This window comes from Camellia sinensis, chromosome 13 (genome assembly GCF_055761805.1).
Source record: "Camellia sinensis isolate YWXY chromosome 13, ASM5576180v1, whole genome shotgun sequence".
Taxonomy (NCBI): Eukaryota; Viridiplantae; Streptophyta; class Magnoliopsida; order Ericales; family Theaceae; genus Camellia; species Camellia sinensis.
This window is the reverse complement of record NC_138973.1, coordinates 12,326,063-12,344,143: the sequence shown is the minus strand read 5'-3', so window position 1 is coordinate 12,344,143 and position 18,081 is coordinate 12,326,063. Positions and strand designations below refer to the sequence as shown.

The 18,081-nt window shown below is 30.9% G+C and overlaps 1 protein-coding gene across 1 annotated transcript; it reads right to left on the bottom strand.

Annotated features, from left to right (window-relative positions):
- Positions 1 to 3,442: 3,442 nt before the first annotated feature.
- LOC114300701 (auxin-responsive protein IAA29) lies at positions 3,443 to 7,346 on the bottom strand. The gene is made up of 4 exons (XM_028245559.2): positions 6,797 to 7,346; positions 5,129 to 5,382; positions 4,944 to 5,034; positions 3,443 to 3,808 (listed from the first exon to the last, which is right to left on the bottom strand). The coding sequence occupies exons 1-4, from the start codon at positions 7,090 to 7,092 to the stop codon at positions 3,757 to 3,759; spliced, it is 693 nt and encodes a 230-aa protein (XP_028101360.2). The 5' UTR covers positions 7,093 to 7,346; the 3' UTR covers positions 3,443 to 3,756.
- Positions 7,347 to 18,081: the final 10,735 nt, after the last annotated feature.

Below are 18,081 nucleotides of genomic sequence, written 5' to 3'. Positions count from 1 at the left end.
TCCTCCAAGGTGATGCTTGTGAGCTTTTATAAGTTTCATATGGCACAATCCTAGTAGGACTTGTATTTCTCCATACAGAGTCCTCCTAGGATTCAATCTCTTAAGGATAATGCTTATCCTTTTACACCCTCCCCCACTGCTTAAACCAAGTGGGATGGTTTTCTTTACGGCCGAACTTCCTTTTGACCGAAGTAAACTTGGCTATACCGAGCCACAGAAGGCCGAACTATCCTTAGTTCGGTCTTCTCCTCCAACTCTTCACTTCGGCTGCCCTGTTCGACCTTGATGCGCTTAGATCAAACTTCCAGGTAACAAGTTCGGACCGACCTAACCAATGTAAGTCACGACCGGACTAATTCCAACACCGGTCTTCTCAGAACATACTGCGACCGGACTAACTCTGAGTTGCCTTCAGACCGGAGTAATTTTACTCTTCCTTGGGCCGAAGTAACATTTATTTCTCCCAGCCGGAGTGACTACGCTTCTCCTGGACCGAAGTAACATTGCTCTCTAGGCCGGAGTATCCTTTACGGCCTTCTTACTTAGTCCTTCGCGTTTTGGGCCTCAAAGCTCAACTTGCAGCTCGGCCCAATCTTTCCCAAAAATTACCCTCTCACCATCTATAGGAAAACAATTCTTATAAATATACTAGATTACACAGGCTCCTGCAAGGCACAAACTATTATTATAGTATATTTAAGTTTTGTATTTTGATAATTTTTTTAAAATTCAAATATTATTTTATGAAATTGAATAGAATAAATCATTATATACATGACAGATTTAAGTTATATGATATGTATCATTTTTTGATTTGTTATACACCTAATAATGTTGACTCCAATTTTATTACCATATTATTTTGATTGAATTTATGAGTCTTTAACATTTCTTCCGAATTTATAAAAAATAAAATAAAATAAATTATGGTGTGTAGCTTTTTTTGAACAGATAAATATAAAACAAATACTAAAATAATTCTTTCATCTAAAAAAAAATTACTAAGATAAATCACTGAACTAATAAAGAAACAAAACAAAATACATATATATAAAAATGACTAATTTTATTAATACATAAATTATACTCACATAACAAATGATCAAATTTATTCTTAAGTAAATTAACAATTTTTAATGATATGAAAAATATTTATCAGTTAACGATTTTATTAATAAATAAATCATTAAATCCATTAACAATTTTTCATGATATGAGAAATATTTTTCAATAAAAAATTTTGATAATTTATTATTGCATAGGAGAATAGGGTTTTTTTTTCCCTTGGGTATAGTGTTAAATTAAAATTTATAACAAACGATAATTGTAATTACTAGTATTATAGGACCGATTCATATTTTAAACAAATTTTATGGGTGTATTTGTAATTTGTTAAAAAATAAAATATTTATGTTTCATAATTGACCAAGAATATTTGCATAATTACAGAAAAAACTATTTCATAATTGACCAAGAATGTTTGTGTAATTATGAAAAAACTTGTTGCATAATTGATCAAAAGTGTTTGCGTAATTACGAAAAAACCTTCACTCAACATATAGGCCACCATTAGTAAATTATTCAAAATGAAAGGACAAAATCGAAATAAAAAAAGAGCAAAATAGAGATTTATCAAAATGAAAGGACAATTATGCATATGGTAAAATGAAAGGAAAATGGAGGGCAAAATGGGAATAAAATGACAACCCATCTATAGGAAAACAATTCTTATAAATATACTAGATTACACAGGCTCCTGCAAGGCACAAACTATTATTATAGTATATTTAAGTTTTGTATTTTGATAATTTTTTTAAAATTCAAATATTATTTTATGAAATTGAATAGAATAAATCATTATATACATGACAGATTTATGTTATATGATATGCATCATTTTTTGATTTGTTATACACCTAATAATGTTGACTCCAATTTTATTACCATATTATTTTGATTGAATTTATGAGTTTAACATTTCTTCCAAATTTATAAAAAATAAAATAAAATAAATTATGGTGTGTAGCTTTTTTTGAACAGATAAATATAAAACAAATACTAAAATAATTCTTTCATCTAAAAAAAAATTACTAAGATAAATCACTGAACTAATAAAGAAACAAAACAAAATACATATATATAAAAATGACTAATTTTATTAATACATAAATTATACTCACATAACAAATGATCAAATTTATTCTTAAGTAAATTAACAATTTTTAATGATATGAAAAATATTTATCAGTTAACGATTTTATTAATAAATAAATCATTAAATCCATTAACAATTTTTCATGATATGAGAAATATTTTTTAATAAAAAATTTTGATAATTTATTATTGCATAGGAGAATAGGGTTTTTTTTTCCCTTGGGTATAGTGTTAAATTAAAATTTATAACAAACGATAATTGTAATTACTAGTATTATATGATCGATTCATATTTTAAACAAACATTATGGGTATATTTATAATTTGTTAAATAATAAAATATTTATGTTTCATAATTGACCAAGAATATTTGCATAATTACGAAAAAAACTATTTCATAATTGATCAAGAATGTTTACGTAATTACAAAAAAACTTGTTGCATAATTGACTAAGAATGTTTACATAATTACAAAAAAAATATTTACTCAATATATAGATTACTATTAAAAAATTATTTAAAATGAAAGGACAAAATAAGCCAAAAAATGACAAACCATGAGAAGAAAGAACTTCTTATATATATATATACACACATATATTTTGCAGTCCCAACCAATCATTTTTCAATTCCAAGCCACGAACCACCAAGAGTTTTTTTACTCAATCGAATAACTCACCTATTTTATTTATTTATTTTTAATTCACGGATTAGAGTAGTGAATAAGTAGTACCATGCGACAAAAGGGAATAAACTACGACACTGGGTAATAGATGAGATTACTAAATTACAAATATTATGAAAGTACATTAAATTATGAAGAAAAAAAACTTAAGCATAAAACAAATTCATGGACAAGATTAAGACCCTTAAAAAATACCCTTGATTTTTATTATTTTTTTATGGCCAAATACTCAAAATGTTATTGTGAATAAATTGTGATATCTTGCCTTCCTAAAAAAGAATCGAGAGAATTGATCATCGACCATATCTTAGTGAGATTCAAAAACTTTTAAATAACGACAATTCTATTAGTTATATTATGTGAGATTATGATAATGTTTGTTGTAGTTTAAATAGATTTTTTTTAATGAATGTAGTAAAATTATGTGATTATGATTAATGAATTAATTTTAATTTGTTTATGAATAACCTACGTACAAAAACCTATAAAATAAAAAGATATTAAACAAACATTCAAATAGAGAGAGGAGTAGAACCCTAATTTTATTAAAAATATAGACAATCAATCCAAAAATCATATAAAATATTCACATTTAGTCAAGGGTTTTCACTAATTTCGAACTGCTTATTATAATCAATAGGACATTCATTATACTATTTTCACATATTTTTCTCTGCAACAACATAGATGCTAATGAAAACAATTTAAAAACAAATATCACAAGTTTCTAGTTTGTAAGGATAATAACAAGCTTGCCTTAATTTCAGTCATTTTGCTTCATAATTAAATAACAAGCTATATATTTTATCTTCACCTACATATAATCACTTCAATCATACAACAACATTTAACAAGGTCTTGTTAAACTATAGATATGGGTATTGAAATGGTGATCATTGATCTTCAACTCAACTCTATCAACCAACATTCCTTTGTATCTCCAAACGACACACCGTCTCAATGAATGTTCTGCAAAAAAACCATCATTTGCACCACCAAGTGTTAGAATTCACACACCATTAATGTCCACACACACACACTCACACACACACAAAAAAAATCATTAAATTGTGGGACTTCCTTGTTGATCAAAATTATGAGTCTATAAAGATATGTCTACATAATTCATGAACAAAAAATTACAAAGAAAAACATGTGGTTTAAATTTATTCTAGATGTGATCTTACTATACAAGAATTGAATTTGGATAAGACATTATTTTTCCTTCTAGTTTTGTGCGCTTGAGTGTTGTGTTCATGGCATATATAGAATAAGCAAGCTCAATTGTGTTGGCAGTGGATGAAGTCGACCATGACTACATGGCATGGTACGATTGGTTGTCTTTGGTAGTGGTCAAAATCAAGTCAAAATAAGAAGAGGGAACGAAGATGGAAAGTATCTCAATAAAGAGCTAATGATTACTTTCTTAAATGAAATTACGTAAATGCCAACTTTATCGGATTTGTTTAGGTTGAAAAATTATCAAAACGAATCTTTTTAGAAATAGTAAAAACATGAAATTGAATCCCTAATCGACAAAATTTAATAAAAAAAACAGCTTAAATCATGGCAAATCTATGAATTTTACACTTGGGGTCATTTTTAATCGAACATGGATGTGACCAAAGCACGGTCTAGATCATAGTTTGCAATGATTTTTTTACACATTGGACTGTTTTTAATAGAACATAGATGATGATGTTGGCCCAAGCTTCCAGCATCACTTCCTCTTAAAGAAAATTCATATTAGGCATGAGATTCCTTGGATCAAGTAATCCAACCATATAAATACATCATAGCTACGCAATCTATAGCACATGGAACTATAATTCTTTTTCCAAAGGCTTCTTGATGACTTAAACATCAGAGTGGCTTTCGACCAACATAATTCTTGTTCTCATCTTCACACCACATGCTTTCACAATCGACTTTTGGGTTGTTTAACGAATGAAATTAAATTTGAAAACTACTTAGTAGTTTTGGATTTTGAATTTTAGTGATTACCAATTTTATGAGTATTTACACACAAAAAAAGTGACAACTTCTGAATTGTGTGTTTTATATAATAGAATAGACAGATATATACGTGTACATATATACTTACTTCCATGGAACATCTCCAGCAAGCAACCAATCTCCTTCTTTGTCTTGGTAGGTTAGTGTATAACGTTCACTAATTTTATCACAATCCTGATCTGCAGGAACAGAATGAAATTAAACTCATTAAATCTTGTTTGGGACCTGAGAAAAGAAAAGAATAGAATAGGAAGTGCAAAGAAATAGACTTACATTTAGCAAACATGCTGATCAAGGTGGTTGTAAGTGTGTGGTAAGAATGATAGAGTCGTAGATCGATCTTTCTTCCTATTGGTACTCCCTCCATATTCACCTTCACATAGGTCGAGTTTGATGTTCCCCTCTCAACCGTCCGATCTTTCACTATCCTAGTCCTACCACCTTGTTGGTGGTGCTGATGCATTAGTTTCTTCCTCCATGACTTTATAGGTGGCCACCCCACAACATGGCTTTCTTCTTCATCATCTCTGTCATAATGGTTTCAAGTTTGATGTTAGTAGGGTGTCATTGCCTTTTCTTTTAGTTCGATTGAAAAAGAAAAATAAAAAAGAGAGAGCAATCAGAGCGTGATAATTGGTAATCCTTCTTGCAGGGGAGGTTATAAGTGAGCCGACTTGTTTATGAGTTTAAATTCAGCTCATTTGTTAAAAAAAAAAACTTATTTTTTGATTGGTAAAAGCTAATAGTTATTTGTTAGATTAACATCTTGAAAGAGTTGAACTCTCAGTCTTTTCTTGAAAGCATGTAAATTGCCCCTGTTCAACTTCTAAAAGTGGAGCCCCTTATGAAAGACTTGATGATCAAAGGATTAGTCACACATATTAAAATCCCCAAATTAAATTTACAGAAACTTTTTTTTTTTAAAATTTCTTTTCCCTTTATTCCAAAAAATACCAAAATTTGTCAATTGAATCCCATATTAATGTTTCTTTCTTATTACAAATTTATACTTAACTTTTTTTTATTGGTGAAAGTTAATAGTTATTTATTAGATTAACATCTTGGAAGAGTTGAACGCTCAATCTCTCCTTACAAGCACTTAAGTTGCCCTTATTCGACTTATAAAAGTGGAACCCAATATCTTTTCTTATAAAAGACTTGATGATCAAAGGATTAGCCATACAAGTTAAATTCCCTTTATTAAATTTACAGTTAACTTGATGCACCAACATTCGTGCGCTTTGGTATAACATGGTGCCTTTAATTATCATTTTTTTTTGACAGGCAAAAAAGAAACTCTATTGATGGAATAAACAAGTACAAGTACAAAGCAAATTGCCCCTATTCGACTTGTGAAAGTAAAACTCAATATCTTTCCTTATGAAAGACTTGATGATCAAAAGATTAGCCATACATGTTGAAGTCCCCTTGTTAATTTTATAATTAACTTGATGCACTAACATTCTTGCGTTTTGGTATAACACGTGTCTTTAATTATCATTATAATTCTTTTTTGAAAAAAATGATTATGCAGAGTAATTTAATTATATAAGTAGACTTGGGTAATTTAATTCACGAAACGATTACACAGAGTAAAAATATATAAAATTTTTTTTTATAAAAAATGAAATATTAAAAAAAAAAAAAATTGCTCATTTATATCCCATCACTTCAAATATAAAAAAGAACCATCACTTGGCATTACGATTTCAAAAGTACTACTATTACAATCTCAGGGCTATGTTTGGAGGATTTGTCAGGAAAAATGAGAAGAAAGGAAATGAAATCACTTGTACCTATTCATATTTTCATGGGTATCCAAACAAAAATTTTCTCATTTAATATTTTGCTTTTTCTTTTCTTGGAAAAATTCAAGAACCAAACAACACACACAACACATACACATCAATATGCAAGTTCTGTACTTGATTTAAAACTTACTTGTCAATGGTGATAGAGCTTCCCTTTCTCTCTCCTCTGCCATCGTCTTCCTCGTTTGGCTGCCCATTCCAAGAAAACACACACAACTTCCCATTCCTCTCTCCTCCATCTTCAAAAGCCTCATCAAAACCTCGCTTCTTGTTTCCAAGAAACTTGTTTCCCAAACAGCACTCATTGTCATTCCACCAACCCCCCATCTCTTTCGAGTCGAACCCATTTTGGTTCAGGTCGAACCCTTTCACTGGATTGTGCGTTGGAAGTGCAAGACCAAGCTGAAGCTCCATAACTGACAACATGGAAAATCACAAAGAACAACAACAAACTAACTGGTTTTTAGATCCCAATTATATAAAAAAAGAAAAACAGGATCAAAGCAAGATATGATTTGGGTAGTGCTTTAAAATGTATAGAGAGAGAGCTTTAGACTTTGGTTTAAAGTTGTCGAATATATATATATAGACACACACATGCATGTTGAGAGAGAGAGAGAGAGAGAGAGAGAGAGAGAGAAGAAAAGGAGGACTGTCGGGTATTGAAAGAGATGAGAATGGGGACAGGAATGGAAGATGGGTCGGGAAAAGTGTAGCAGTGATATGGACAGGTGAAGAAAAGGTGCACCATGGTGTGCGGACCGCTGAGCCCGGTTTCACTCGAGTCTTAACCCCTCCTTGTCTCTCTTCTGTCCCCACCCACACTGACCAACTCCCCTCCAATCTCTCTCTCTCTCTCTCTCTCTCTCTCTCTTCTTTGTCAATAAGTCATGATTCAGTTTACTGAGACAACCAACTGATCTTTTGCAGTTCTATAATTTTAGTCATCTAGTTTAATATTCTTCATGTTTAAAAAATGAACTTCTCTAGTTTAATAATCTTCCTGTTTGAAAAATGAAGTTGGTTGTGTTACATTTATTTATTTATTTATTGAGTAATGTTAGGTATTATGAAAATTTTTTCATGAAAATGATCATGAAAGATTCATGACCTTTGGATTACACTTAAAATAAAGCATCGCACACTAGTCAAGGTAATCCAAGGGCCATAAATTTTTCATGATCATTTTCATAAAAGTTTTTTCATGATCCCTAGTTTTTCTCTTATTTATTATTATCTTGTTTGGTTTCAGAAAGAAAAAATTAGTGAAATATTTCTTTCTAATCGTGGGTATTGGTAATAGGAGAAATCTGATATTTTTTTTATTAGCTAAGATCTCTTGATAAAATTTTTTTTTGATCATATCAGAGAAATTTCTAAATTTCTTTGTGATCATATCAAAAGAAATTTTTATGTGTCGGGATGAATTTTTTTTGTATTGAATTTTCTCTATGAAAATGTTGAGAGATTTCAACAACTATAAAAATATTATATGTTCTTTATCTTATAAAATCTTAATATCTGGGATCTTAAAAAAATTTTCCTTTCAGAAAATGAGTTTTTTATTTTTCGTATTTTTTATCAAAAAATTTAATATTTTAAGAATTTTTTATATTTTTTAGATGCACCTAACTTAGATACATTTAAAAAGTATAATATTTATGGAATTTTTTTTAAAAAAATTCATCAAATTCAAAAAAATATAAAAACTCAGTACATTTTCATATTTTTTATATTTTTTAAATATTTTTTCACAAATTATGTTCTTTTTAGGTGCATATGTGCACCTAGAAAGTGAAAAAAAAAATACTTAAAATATTAAAAAAATTTACTAAAAATAAAAAAAATACAAAAAAAAAAACTCAATATTCAGAAAATCAATCAAAACCAAATGAGGTGCAATTTTAGAAAATACTCATCGTTTTTTAGTTGAGCGTGAAATAATTTTTAGAAAATTAAAATAACAAATAAATAAATATTTTCAAAAGTTGGATTGTTTTCATAAAACTTTTTATAAATCATTTTCAAAAAACAGTATGTCAAACAAGTTTATGAATTATCTAACAAATAAAAATAAAATAAAAACACAATCAATAGACTAGGTTGGCACATTGAGTGTTAGGACTGTGGTCAAGCTCCAATAAAATTTATGAACAAATGATATGTAAGGCAAGGTAAACATAATATTCTAAATGACAGCCTTGTTCTAATAATATATGTGCATATATATATATATATATATGTACACGTATGTTTTAAACTGTGATGCTCGTTAGTTTTTGCTAGGATGAATGAGGGTGGCATTGATTGATTTTTTATGGTTTTTTAAAAAATATTTACAAATACATAAAAAACTTTAAAATTTTAATTATTAATATTTATAAAGTTTACTATTTAGGTGTAATTTTTTTATTTTTTTTTATTTTTACACTGAATTGTATTTTTTTCATTTTTTATTCTCAAGTGAGAAAGTTAAGAAATTTACACATATCTTACCGCGAGTTCAACTTTTGTAGTTTCTTCCAAATTTAAGGTTCATTTGGGATGTGAGTCAGCTTTTTGACTTTTTGATTATTTTAGCTTGGGGCTAAAAAGTCTCGTTTGAGATAAGCTTTTCGGCTTTTTTTAATTTTTGTAAGAAAAAAAATAAAATCATTATGGATTGGATGTGATATGATGTGATGTTTTGTCTTATTACGCTAAAAAACTTATTTTGTCTTTTTGTGATTAAAATAGTTAAAAAGTCAAAAAGTATGACATGCCAAACGAAGAATTAATTATTATTTATGTGGATGATATAATCCAATATACACCCTCCATCAACGACTATTGCAGTGTCTCTCGAACTTAATTAATATTTGTAATTTGCTTATAAATATTTAAGATTTGTGGAGTCGTAATGGTTCCTACTTGGAGAGATTCCTCATCATAAAAATAAAAAATAAAAAAAGAATTTGCATTTCTCAATTTGCACCCTTCCAACTCAAATCTCAAGCAAAGACTGGTTGTTGGATCAACCTATGGTGTGTTCTCCATTGGACAACAACTCTCTAAACTTTATCAACCTAACTTTGTCAAGGGTCATTATAACTTTGTCATAGTATGCTTACATTAATTCACTGCTAAAATTTGGAAATTCAATAGGCACAAGTCAAATGTTTGTTTATTCACACAACTTTTAGTTCAACAAAAGGTGAGTGATTTGATCACGTTTTGCTTATTAAGAATTTTTTAATTTGAAAAGGTGTCAAAAATGGCGGATTAGTGCTTAATGCCATCATCCAAAGCATAATTTGTCACACCTAGTCATTTCATGATCCTTACTTTCCTTTAATGATTTGTATCAAAATTATGTGTGCACATGGTTAAAACATGAGATTAACAAATCAATAACAGAAAAGATTAGACTCTAAGCACAATGATTCCTAATCTAATCATTAATTTTTGTTTGAATAAACTTTCTCAATGGCATTCTTAGTATAAATCTCTCTAGTTTGAATTTTAACAATTGCAACGTGTCAGCAAATGACCGTCAAGCATGTCATGATTCATCCACCTACCATTCAAAACAACCTTAATAATGTGAAAGCAAAAATGCTATATATCACTTATTCAGTAAATTTTCAGTAAATTAAAAAAATAATAAATTGAACAACGAATCAAACACAAAACACATAAATAAATACAATAATCATCACTCTATCAATGGACTATTATGCCTTTGATCTTAGATTTTAAATGATTGTTGGTTAACATTATTCAATTGAAATTGGACTTAAAGTATATAGTTAATATTGTTCAATTAAAATAACAGAGATCAAATTGAAATTTAAATCAAAATTTTCAAGATAAAAAGTATAATAAACCCATACATTTTTGTATTCTGTTTTGTGTTTAATTTTTGTATTTCTACACTTTGGTCAAAATTGTATTTTTAACAGCTTTTTTATTAATATTTTTCATCTTTACTTTGTTTCTTTCTTTTTTTTAATTTCAAAAAAACTTCATTTTTAGGTTTGAGTAGAATAAACAAACTTGAAAAGTAAAAAATATGATACATTAAAAAAATATGATTCTTTAAACTTTTTATCAAATAGAGTCAATTATTGAAAAACATTCTCTTGACATTGTTGATCATAATAACAACATTTGATTCTAAGCATGCCCTTGATTTTCTTTGAATATAATAAAAAGGGATTCTTTTTGTCGGAGTATTGTTCAACATTGCCGCCCCAATAATAGTTGATTTGAAGAGAAGAGAGCAAAGTTTGGAGGGGAATGAATGATCCTACTATGCCTAGACAAAGCAACCAACATCATATCAAAACGTTTGGTATGTGTTTTTTTGCATCTTTGATTCCAAAAATATAAACTACAAAATTAATGTGACCTCACATTGGAAAACTTTATCGAAAATTTGTTAAGAAATTTATTCTAAATAAATAATTGTATATAAAATAAATCTGAACAATACATTTTGAATAAAAATTCTCAATAAAATTTTTAAATATGTAGTATTTCTGGAATGGGACACAGCAAATGATCAATGCTAGGCTTGTTCGGAAACTAGGTTAAGAATACCTTGTGAAGTTCACGTGGACTCTTATCTGGGTTCACGACATGCAAGTCATGCAAAACCCCCACATTTCTTTATTCTATTATTATTATTATTATTATTATTATTATTTTTATATAAAATGTGCATTTTATTTCACGTGTACACTGTCAATTTTATTTTATTTTATTTTATTTTAAGATGTTCTTCACAGTCAATTACTGTTAAACAATTTTTTTCATTTATCAAAATTTTTAAAACTATTAAATAAATATTCTCATTCATTAAATTAAAAGATAGTAATAATATAAAATTACAAATATATTTGAGTTATCAAAAAATGAATGTGTATATATCATATATGTATGGATCCATTGCAACCAGCTAAGTAATAAACACAGACTGTCCCATGCATTGAAACTGGCTGGATTGCACGTGTGGTGGTGTGGAACCTAACCAAAAAAAGGGACCATATATGTATATATGTACTATATGTGTCTTTTAGCTGGCTCTCATAAATTTCCAACTATTAACAGCTCAGTTAGCTTAATTGTATTCAAATCCCACTTTTGACAATGTTTGGAAATACTATTGGTCCATTTTTTTCATTGAGAGGGAATGGAAATAAGATTGACATATTGTCTTTACGATGTTAATTGTTTCACTAATAATTTATTGTCCAATTTAAATAATAACACATGAAGCTGATTAGATTGACAAGTAAAAATGCTCGGTAAGAAACAAAATATTTTCGATATATAACAAAGTCATCAAAACTTTGTGGTTCAATAATTCTAAAGATCTTTTATTTTTATAAAATTGTGTTTGATTTTATTTGAACGATGAATGAGTAGTTCTCAACATATGTAATTGAGATTTTAAACTTCTTATTTTTGGAGGTTACCAAAATACCCTTTTATTGAAGTTCAAACTCTTTTTATAAGGGGCATCTTAAAATGAAAATGTGATGTAGTTTCATTAGAAACGCTGTTAGACAAATTTTCTATAATAATTGTCTAGAAATGTCTGTTTTCAACTTGTTTGGACACATTTCTAATACTTTCTAGTATTCAAATTTTAACTTATTTCAAAGTCAAATTTTCTATTTTTGATCATTTTCTATTTCTTTTATTATACTTTCATGTCTAAGCAAAAATATGACTAATTAGTTGTTTTTCTTTTCAAATTACGACTTTCCTTGTTATAAATAGTTGCCTTTAATTTCTTCCTTATGAATTCAAAATTCTACATCTATTCAAACAATATCTAATCATGAGTAATAATTCAGTTGCGTCAACAATCTACATAAAAATCCAACAAATAAAAACTCTAATAAAGCCCACTTGAATTTCAATTTCACTATAAGTGGGTGGAAAACTATAATAGAGGAAGCTCCACCACTTTGAGACACTCAACATGCTTTCAATTGAGTTGTTATTGTCTATAAAGGAGTGAAGTTTGTCCAAAAGCTTTTTATATCGAAAGAACATTCAAATTTCTACTTGACTTCATTATTCTTTCCATCAATTGAAACCCGCTGAAACTAGGTAGTGATTAGTTTGATATTTGTAGAAATAAAAGGCAGAGGAATTTAAGAATTTTATTTTAAAATTACTTAGGAAGCGAGTGTATAGTGTAGATATAAACTTAGAGGGCTACTAATTGCTAAATGCCCCTATCTATTTACTTTGGACCCTCTACTTCTTTGAACCTCCATCCACATAATTGAAACTCTCTCATATTCTCTTTGAACACCTACATTAATACAAAATATATCATGTTCTCTGGACCCCAATTTTTCTTCTCCCTTTCACCGCCGGCAGTGCCGTTCCGGCGATCTTCTTTCTCTTTCTCTTCTTTTCTTCTTCTTCTTCTTCTTCTTCTTCTTCCTTTTCCCTCCTCTTCCCTCTCCCTCTTCCCCTTCCTCTCTCCATCTCTCTTTTGTTTCACTCTACTGTTCTGCTGCTGCCAACACTTCCAAAACCCTAACCCTAGATCTCATGCACCCTCTCTCAAATCACCATCACTAGGAGGAGATCGAGTTTGATGAAGGAAGATCTAGGTTACGATTTGAGTTCGTGAGTTTTGGGACTTGCTGCATATCGAAATGAGGAGTTGTGGGGTTTGAAGATGAAGATGATGATGGAAAGAGACTGAGAGAGAGAGAGAGAGAGAGAGAGACATAGAAGAGAACCCTAAAGGGAGAGAGATGACGAGAGAGAGAACGAGCGGATCAATGATTTTAGTGCCACCATCGACACCTCTGTTCGCCATCGCTGTAGATCTGAAACTCTTCTTCTTTATTCTTTTTTTTTTTTTGGTGTTAGTGGTTACGGCAGATTCCAATAAGAAATGTAGCGACTACAAAGGAAGAGAAGCGGTGACACTGGTAGTGCAGCATAGGAGTTAAAAATCGTCAAAGGAAGAATGCGACAGCCCGATGTGATAAAATGGCTAATAAGACTCGGATTAGGGTTTCAGAATTAGGGTTAGAAGGTTATGGACAAGGGTAAAAAGGGAGACTTCATGTTTGGACAAAATTAAAATTAAAAAAAAATAAAAAGGATGGGGGGATCCTAAGTAAAAAAGGTAGGTGTAGATAGCATTGCTTTAAACTGAATATATTGTAGGTGTTTAGGAAGTTGCTAATTTAATAGGTTATTTTAGTTTTTGGCTATTTTAGTAGGCTAAAATTTTTGTGTTTGAAAAGATAGTTGGATTTTTTCATAGTTGGATATGATGTTTGTGAGAGAAAAAGTAAAATGATTATAGATTTGATGTGACATTTTGTCTTATTGGCTATTTAGCATATTTTGTCTTTTTGTGAATTTTAGACAAAAAAAACCAAAAAATAGCCTTTACCAAACACCCTCGTTATATGTTATACATATAATGAATTTAGTTTATTGGTGATTATAAGAAGTTAGGCTTTGTTTGGTTGTATTCTCAAAATACAATTCCACCCATCCATTCGCGCTTCACATTTGGATACGATTTTGAAATCATAATTCCACCATATCATTCAAAATACATTTTCACTTCCTGTTTAGCAGCTTTCTTCTTCATTTCTCCACTGTCAAAAGCTTCTAACGGTACATTTCCATCCCTGTGTCTTTCGTCTTCTTCATTTCTGAAAAGCCTTCCATCTTCTTCATTTCTCAAAAGATTCACGTGCAAAAAGAAATTTAAAGCTGAACTTCACTACTCGTCTTCCTCTTTTTGAAAGATCACGTAAGATTCTTCCTTTGTTTGAAAGATCACGGCTGATGATTCGTCACGGGCCGTGTTCGTTTCTGTGAACTAAGACCATTTTATAAACTATGTCTGTGAACCACATTCCTACCCATACCATCTCCCACAAATCAAGTGAGTTGCAGTTTGTGCGTTGCAGAAGATTCACTCTCCGAGCAACTAAACAATGACGAGACCGAGGTCAAATAAATCACAAATTTCTCTCAAAATTATTTTTACAGCTCATTGATTTTTTGAAACATCCCAAATTTATTCAAAATTTATTTGTCTCAGATCAAATTTGTCAAACCTATTCTCGAATCAGATGACTACCAAAGAAACGCACATCTACCCACTGTACCCACTTCATTACCGGTGACAACTATTCCATTCCTACTCATCTGGTACGTATATCCTTCAATCCATCTGCTATGAAATAGGTGGTGAGAAGTCAAAATGCGTTTTGAAATGGTTTCTGATCTGTCTTGATCTATTTAAGCCGAGCTGGTCAACCGCCAAGACAACTGGCCGGTCGTCTCCCGAGCAATCCGGTCGGTCGACCGCCATCCTTTCCCCACCTCTGGCTCGAGCTGCACTTACCCCCTTTCATGCTTCTCTTCTTCTGGTCTCATTCTTCTGCTTATTTCTGGTTATTTTCTACTGCATGCACTTGTTTCACAAACTTTTTGCTGGCAATATTATCTGGTTTTTATTGTTGTATCTGTTTTGCCCAACAATGTTTAAGAAGTTCAATTAATTTTTTTTCCCAACACTATTTAACAACTTCAATTGATTAATTTTGATTCGTACTGAAACATAATTATAGTTGCTTTTTGCATTGTTATTTTTTTATATCCACTTTAGATTAGTTTAGATATAAATTGTGTGTTTTTAGATGGATGGAAATAATTCATATGACAATCAGGATACAAGAATATGGAGTTCTAGAATTGAAATAAAGTTAATAAACATGTTGAGAGAAGATGTACAAAAAAAATCAAATAATAGGCTGTAGTACTGTGTGGACAATTAGGCATTAGAATCATTTTGCGACTCAGTTGCAAAATCTGTATAGATTTCGATACACACCAAAACAGGTGCGACAAAAATATCAGCGATTGAAAGATGATTACCAAACTTTTAAGCGACTGTAGGCACAGACCGGTCTGGGATAGGATCCCATTGTAGGAACTGTTATTGCACCCGATGAATTTTGGGATAAGGTTTTTCATTAACCTGTACCATTTTCAAATTTTTTTTGTAACATTTCATCAAACATACAGTATGCTTATTTTCAATATTTTCAATTGTTGCAGGCTACAAAAAAATGTAAAGAAGTTTAGGATAAAAGGATTTGAGTATTTTCAAGAAATGGCCGAAATTGTTGAAAATTACTGTGCCACAGGGTCCTTGTCCTGTGCATCCACACAAGGAGCCTTTGACTCAGATGAAAAAGATAAAATGCTTAATAAATTTTGGAGCCCTGGAGCTGGTGGGAGTAATGTTGCTGAAGCCATTCTTGTTGACTTATTTGGTGATGAATACATAGAACCAGCGGAGGGCAAAAGTCACAAGAGAAGCCTTACACATAGCCAGACTGACAGTGGTCATTCTAAAAGGTCACGGTCAAGTGGCTTCGATGATGTCTGCGCAGCTTTCACTACCTACGTACAGGCAAAAACGGAACATTCACGTGCACGATCAACTGACACAGAGACTGTAAGTGCAGGTGGTGATAAGTATTCCCTTGATGCATGTCAAGATGCCTTGCTAGAGCTTGGGGACATACCATCGGTCTAGTACGTTAGGACACTGACATTATTTAAAGACAAGGAATAACAAAGGTTTTTTATGCGTACTCCTGCCCATATGCGCCTAGCTATGATCTTAGCTTTGCAGTGAAGTGAGAAGTTGTGTTTTGACCGAGTTAGCGATTCTCTTTGTCGTTGTGCAAGATGATTTGATGATTTTTGATTTGTTTTGATTTATTTTTTTATCCCATGATATGTTCTTTTTTATCCATCTTCGTATGTTTGTTTTTATTTAATTGTTACACTGTTTCTGTTTTACATTTACATGCCGTGTTATTGTTCTGCGTTTTTTCATGTCTGTTTTCTTATGACAAGATGACTACATATTAATATGTTTTTTTGTTTGCGTGTATGTTTTCATTTACTTCGATAAATGACTAAATGTAACCACTTGTTAATTTCAATATCACCAATAATGGTAACAGTTAGTATGTTGTCAAACATTATTTTATAATTATGCTTGTACTGTGATGTAGCCGAAATTACATGTCATCCGACACAGAAAACAATACAATGGAGAGCTCATCAGAGGAGAATGAGGTTATTGAAGATTTTATGGATTTCTTGATGATTATTTTTATGCATGACCATATGAATGCGTCAAGTAGTAGACGACTGCACCGAACTTGTCCATTCAAAGGTGATAAATACATCTTCAGTTTATTAAATGGCCATCCAGAAACAATGATGGACATTATGCAAATGGATGCACAAACATTCATTTTCTTGAGAGACACCTTACTTCAAAATGGCTTTATCGAAACTGAACATATGCATATCAGTGTCGAGGAATCGCTTGGAATTTTTTTGTACATTTTCGCACAAAATGACCACCATCAACTACTAGCTGATAGATTTCAACGCTCCACTGAAACTATTTGTGGCACATCAAAATTGTTATGTGGGCACTGTACAAGATTGCATCAACGGTTATCAAACCACGTAACCAAGATGAGATACCGGTAAAAATTTTAAATGACATGAGGTTTTTTCCCTGGTTCAAGGTATGACTATATGTTTGTCCTATAAGTTTTCAATAATAGTAAGGAACGATTTTTTTTTTTTGGTTATAAAAGTAATATCCAAGTTTGTTTTGCTTTTAATGTCAAACAAATATTTTTTAAGTAGGATTGCGTCGGTGCTATCAATGGCACATTGGTGGATGCATGGGTCCCTGCCTCAAGAAAAAATACATTCCGCAGTCGCAATCTACGGTATCACAAAATGTACTTGCAGTTTGCGATTTCGACATGTTGTTCACATTTATTAATTCTAGATGGGAAAGTAGTGCTCACGACAACGCTATTTTAGTTGACTCTATTACAAGAGCTGATCTACAGTTCCCACACCCACCCCATGGTGAGTGTCACCAAATAACACACTATACATTTTTTGAAAACATTTTTGTGTACATCTATTTGACAGAGCAGTGCATACATTATTTACATGTAGGCAAGTATTATTTAGTAGATGCTGGTTTCACGAACATTCCTGGATTTCTTGCTCCATTTCGTTCCCAACGCTATCATTTGCAAGAGTTTCATGGCCGTCATTATTTTGGACCTAAGGAATTGTTTAACCATCAACATTCGTCGTTATGCAATGTCATTGAAAGAACATTTGGTGTTCTAAAGAAACGATTCCCAATATTGTAGTCCATGCCAAATTACAAGTCTACAAGACGAGGCCCTCTCGTGATTGCATGTTGTGTACTACACAATTGGATCTGTTTGCATGCAGATATAGGCTCATTTTTCACGGAAGCTGATAATGAAATGGCAGAGGAAGCGAGCATACGGTTTGTTAGAGACCAAACTA

Bases quoted from the DNA above. Each gene is read 5' to 3' on its own strand.
- LOC114300701 (XM_028245559.2), bottom strand. From the start codon at position 7,092: ATGTTGTCAGTTATGGAGCTTCAGCTTGGTCTTGCACTTCCAACGCAC. The intron at 5,383-6,796 runs GTAAGTTTTAAA...CCATTATGACAG, and splicing joins AGCTCTATCACCATTGACAA to AGATGATGAAGAAGAAAGCC. The intron at 5,035-5,128 runs GTAAGTCTATTT...CTGTTCCTGCAG, and splicing joins GATCAGCATGTTTGCTAAAT to ATCAGGATTGTGATAAAATT.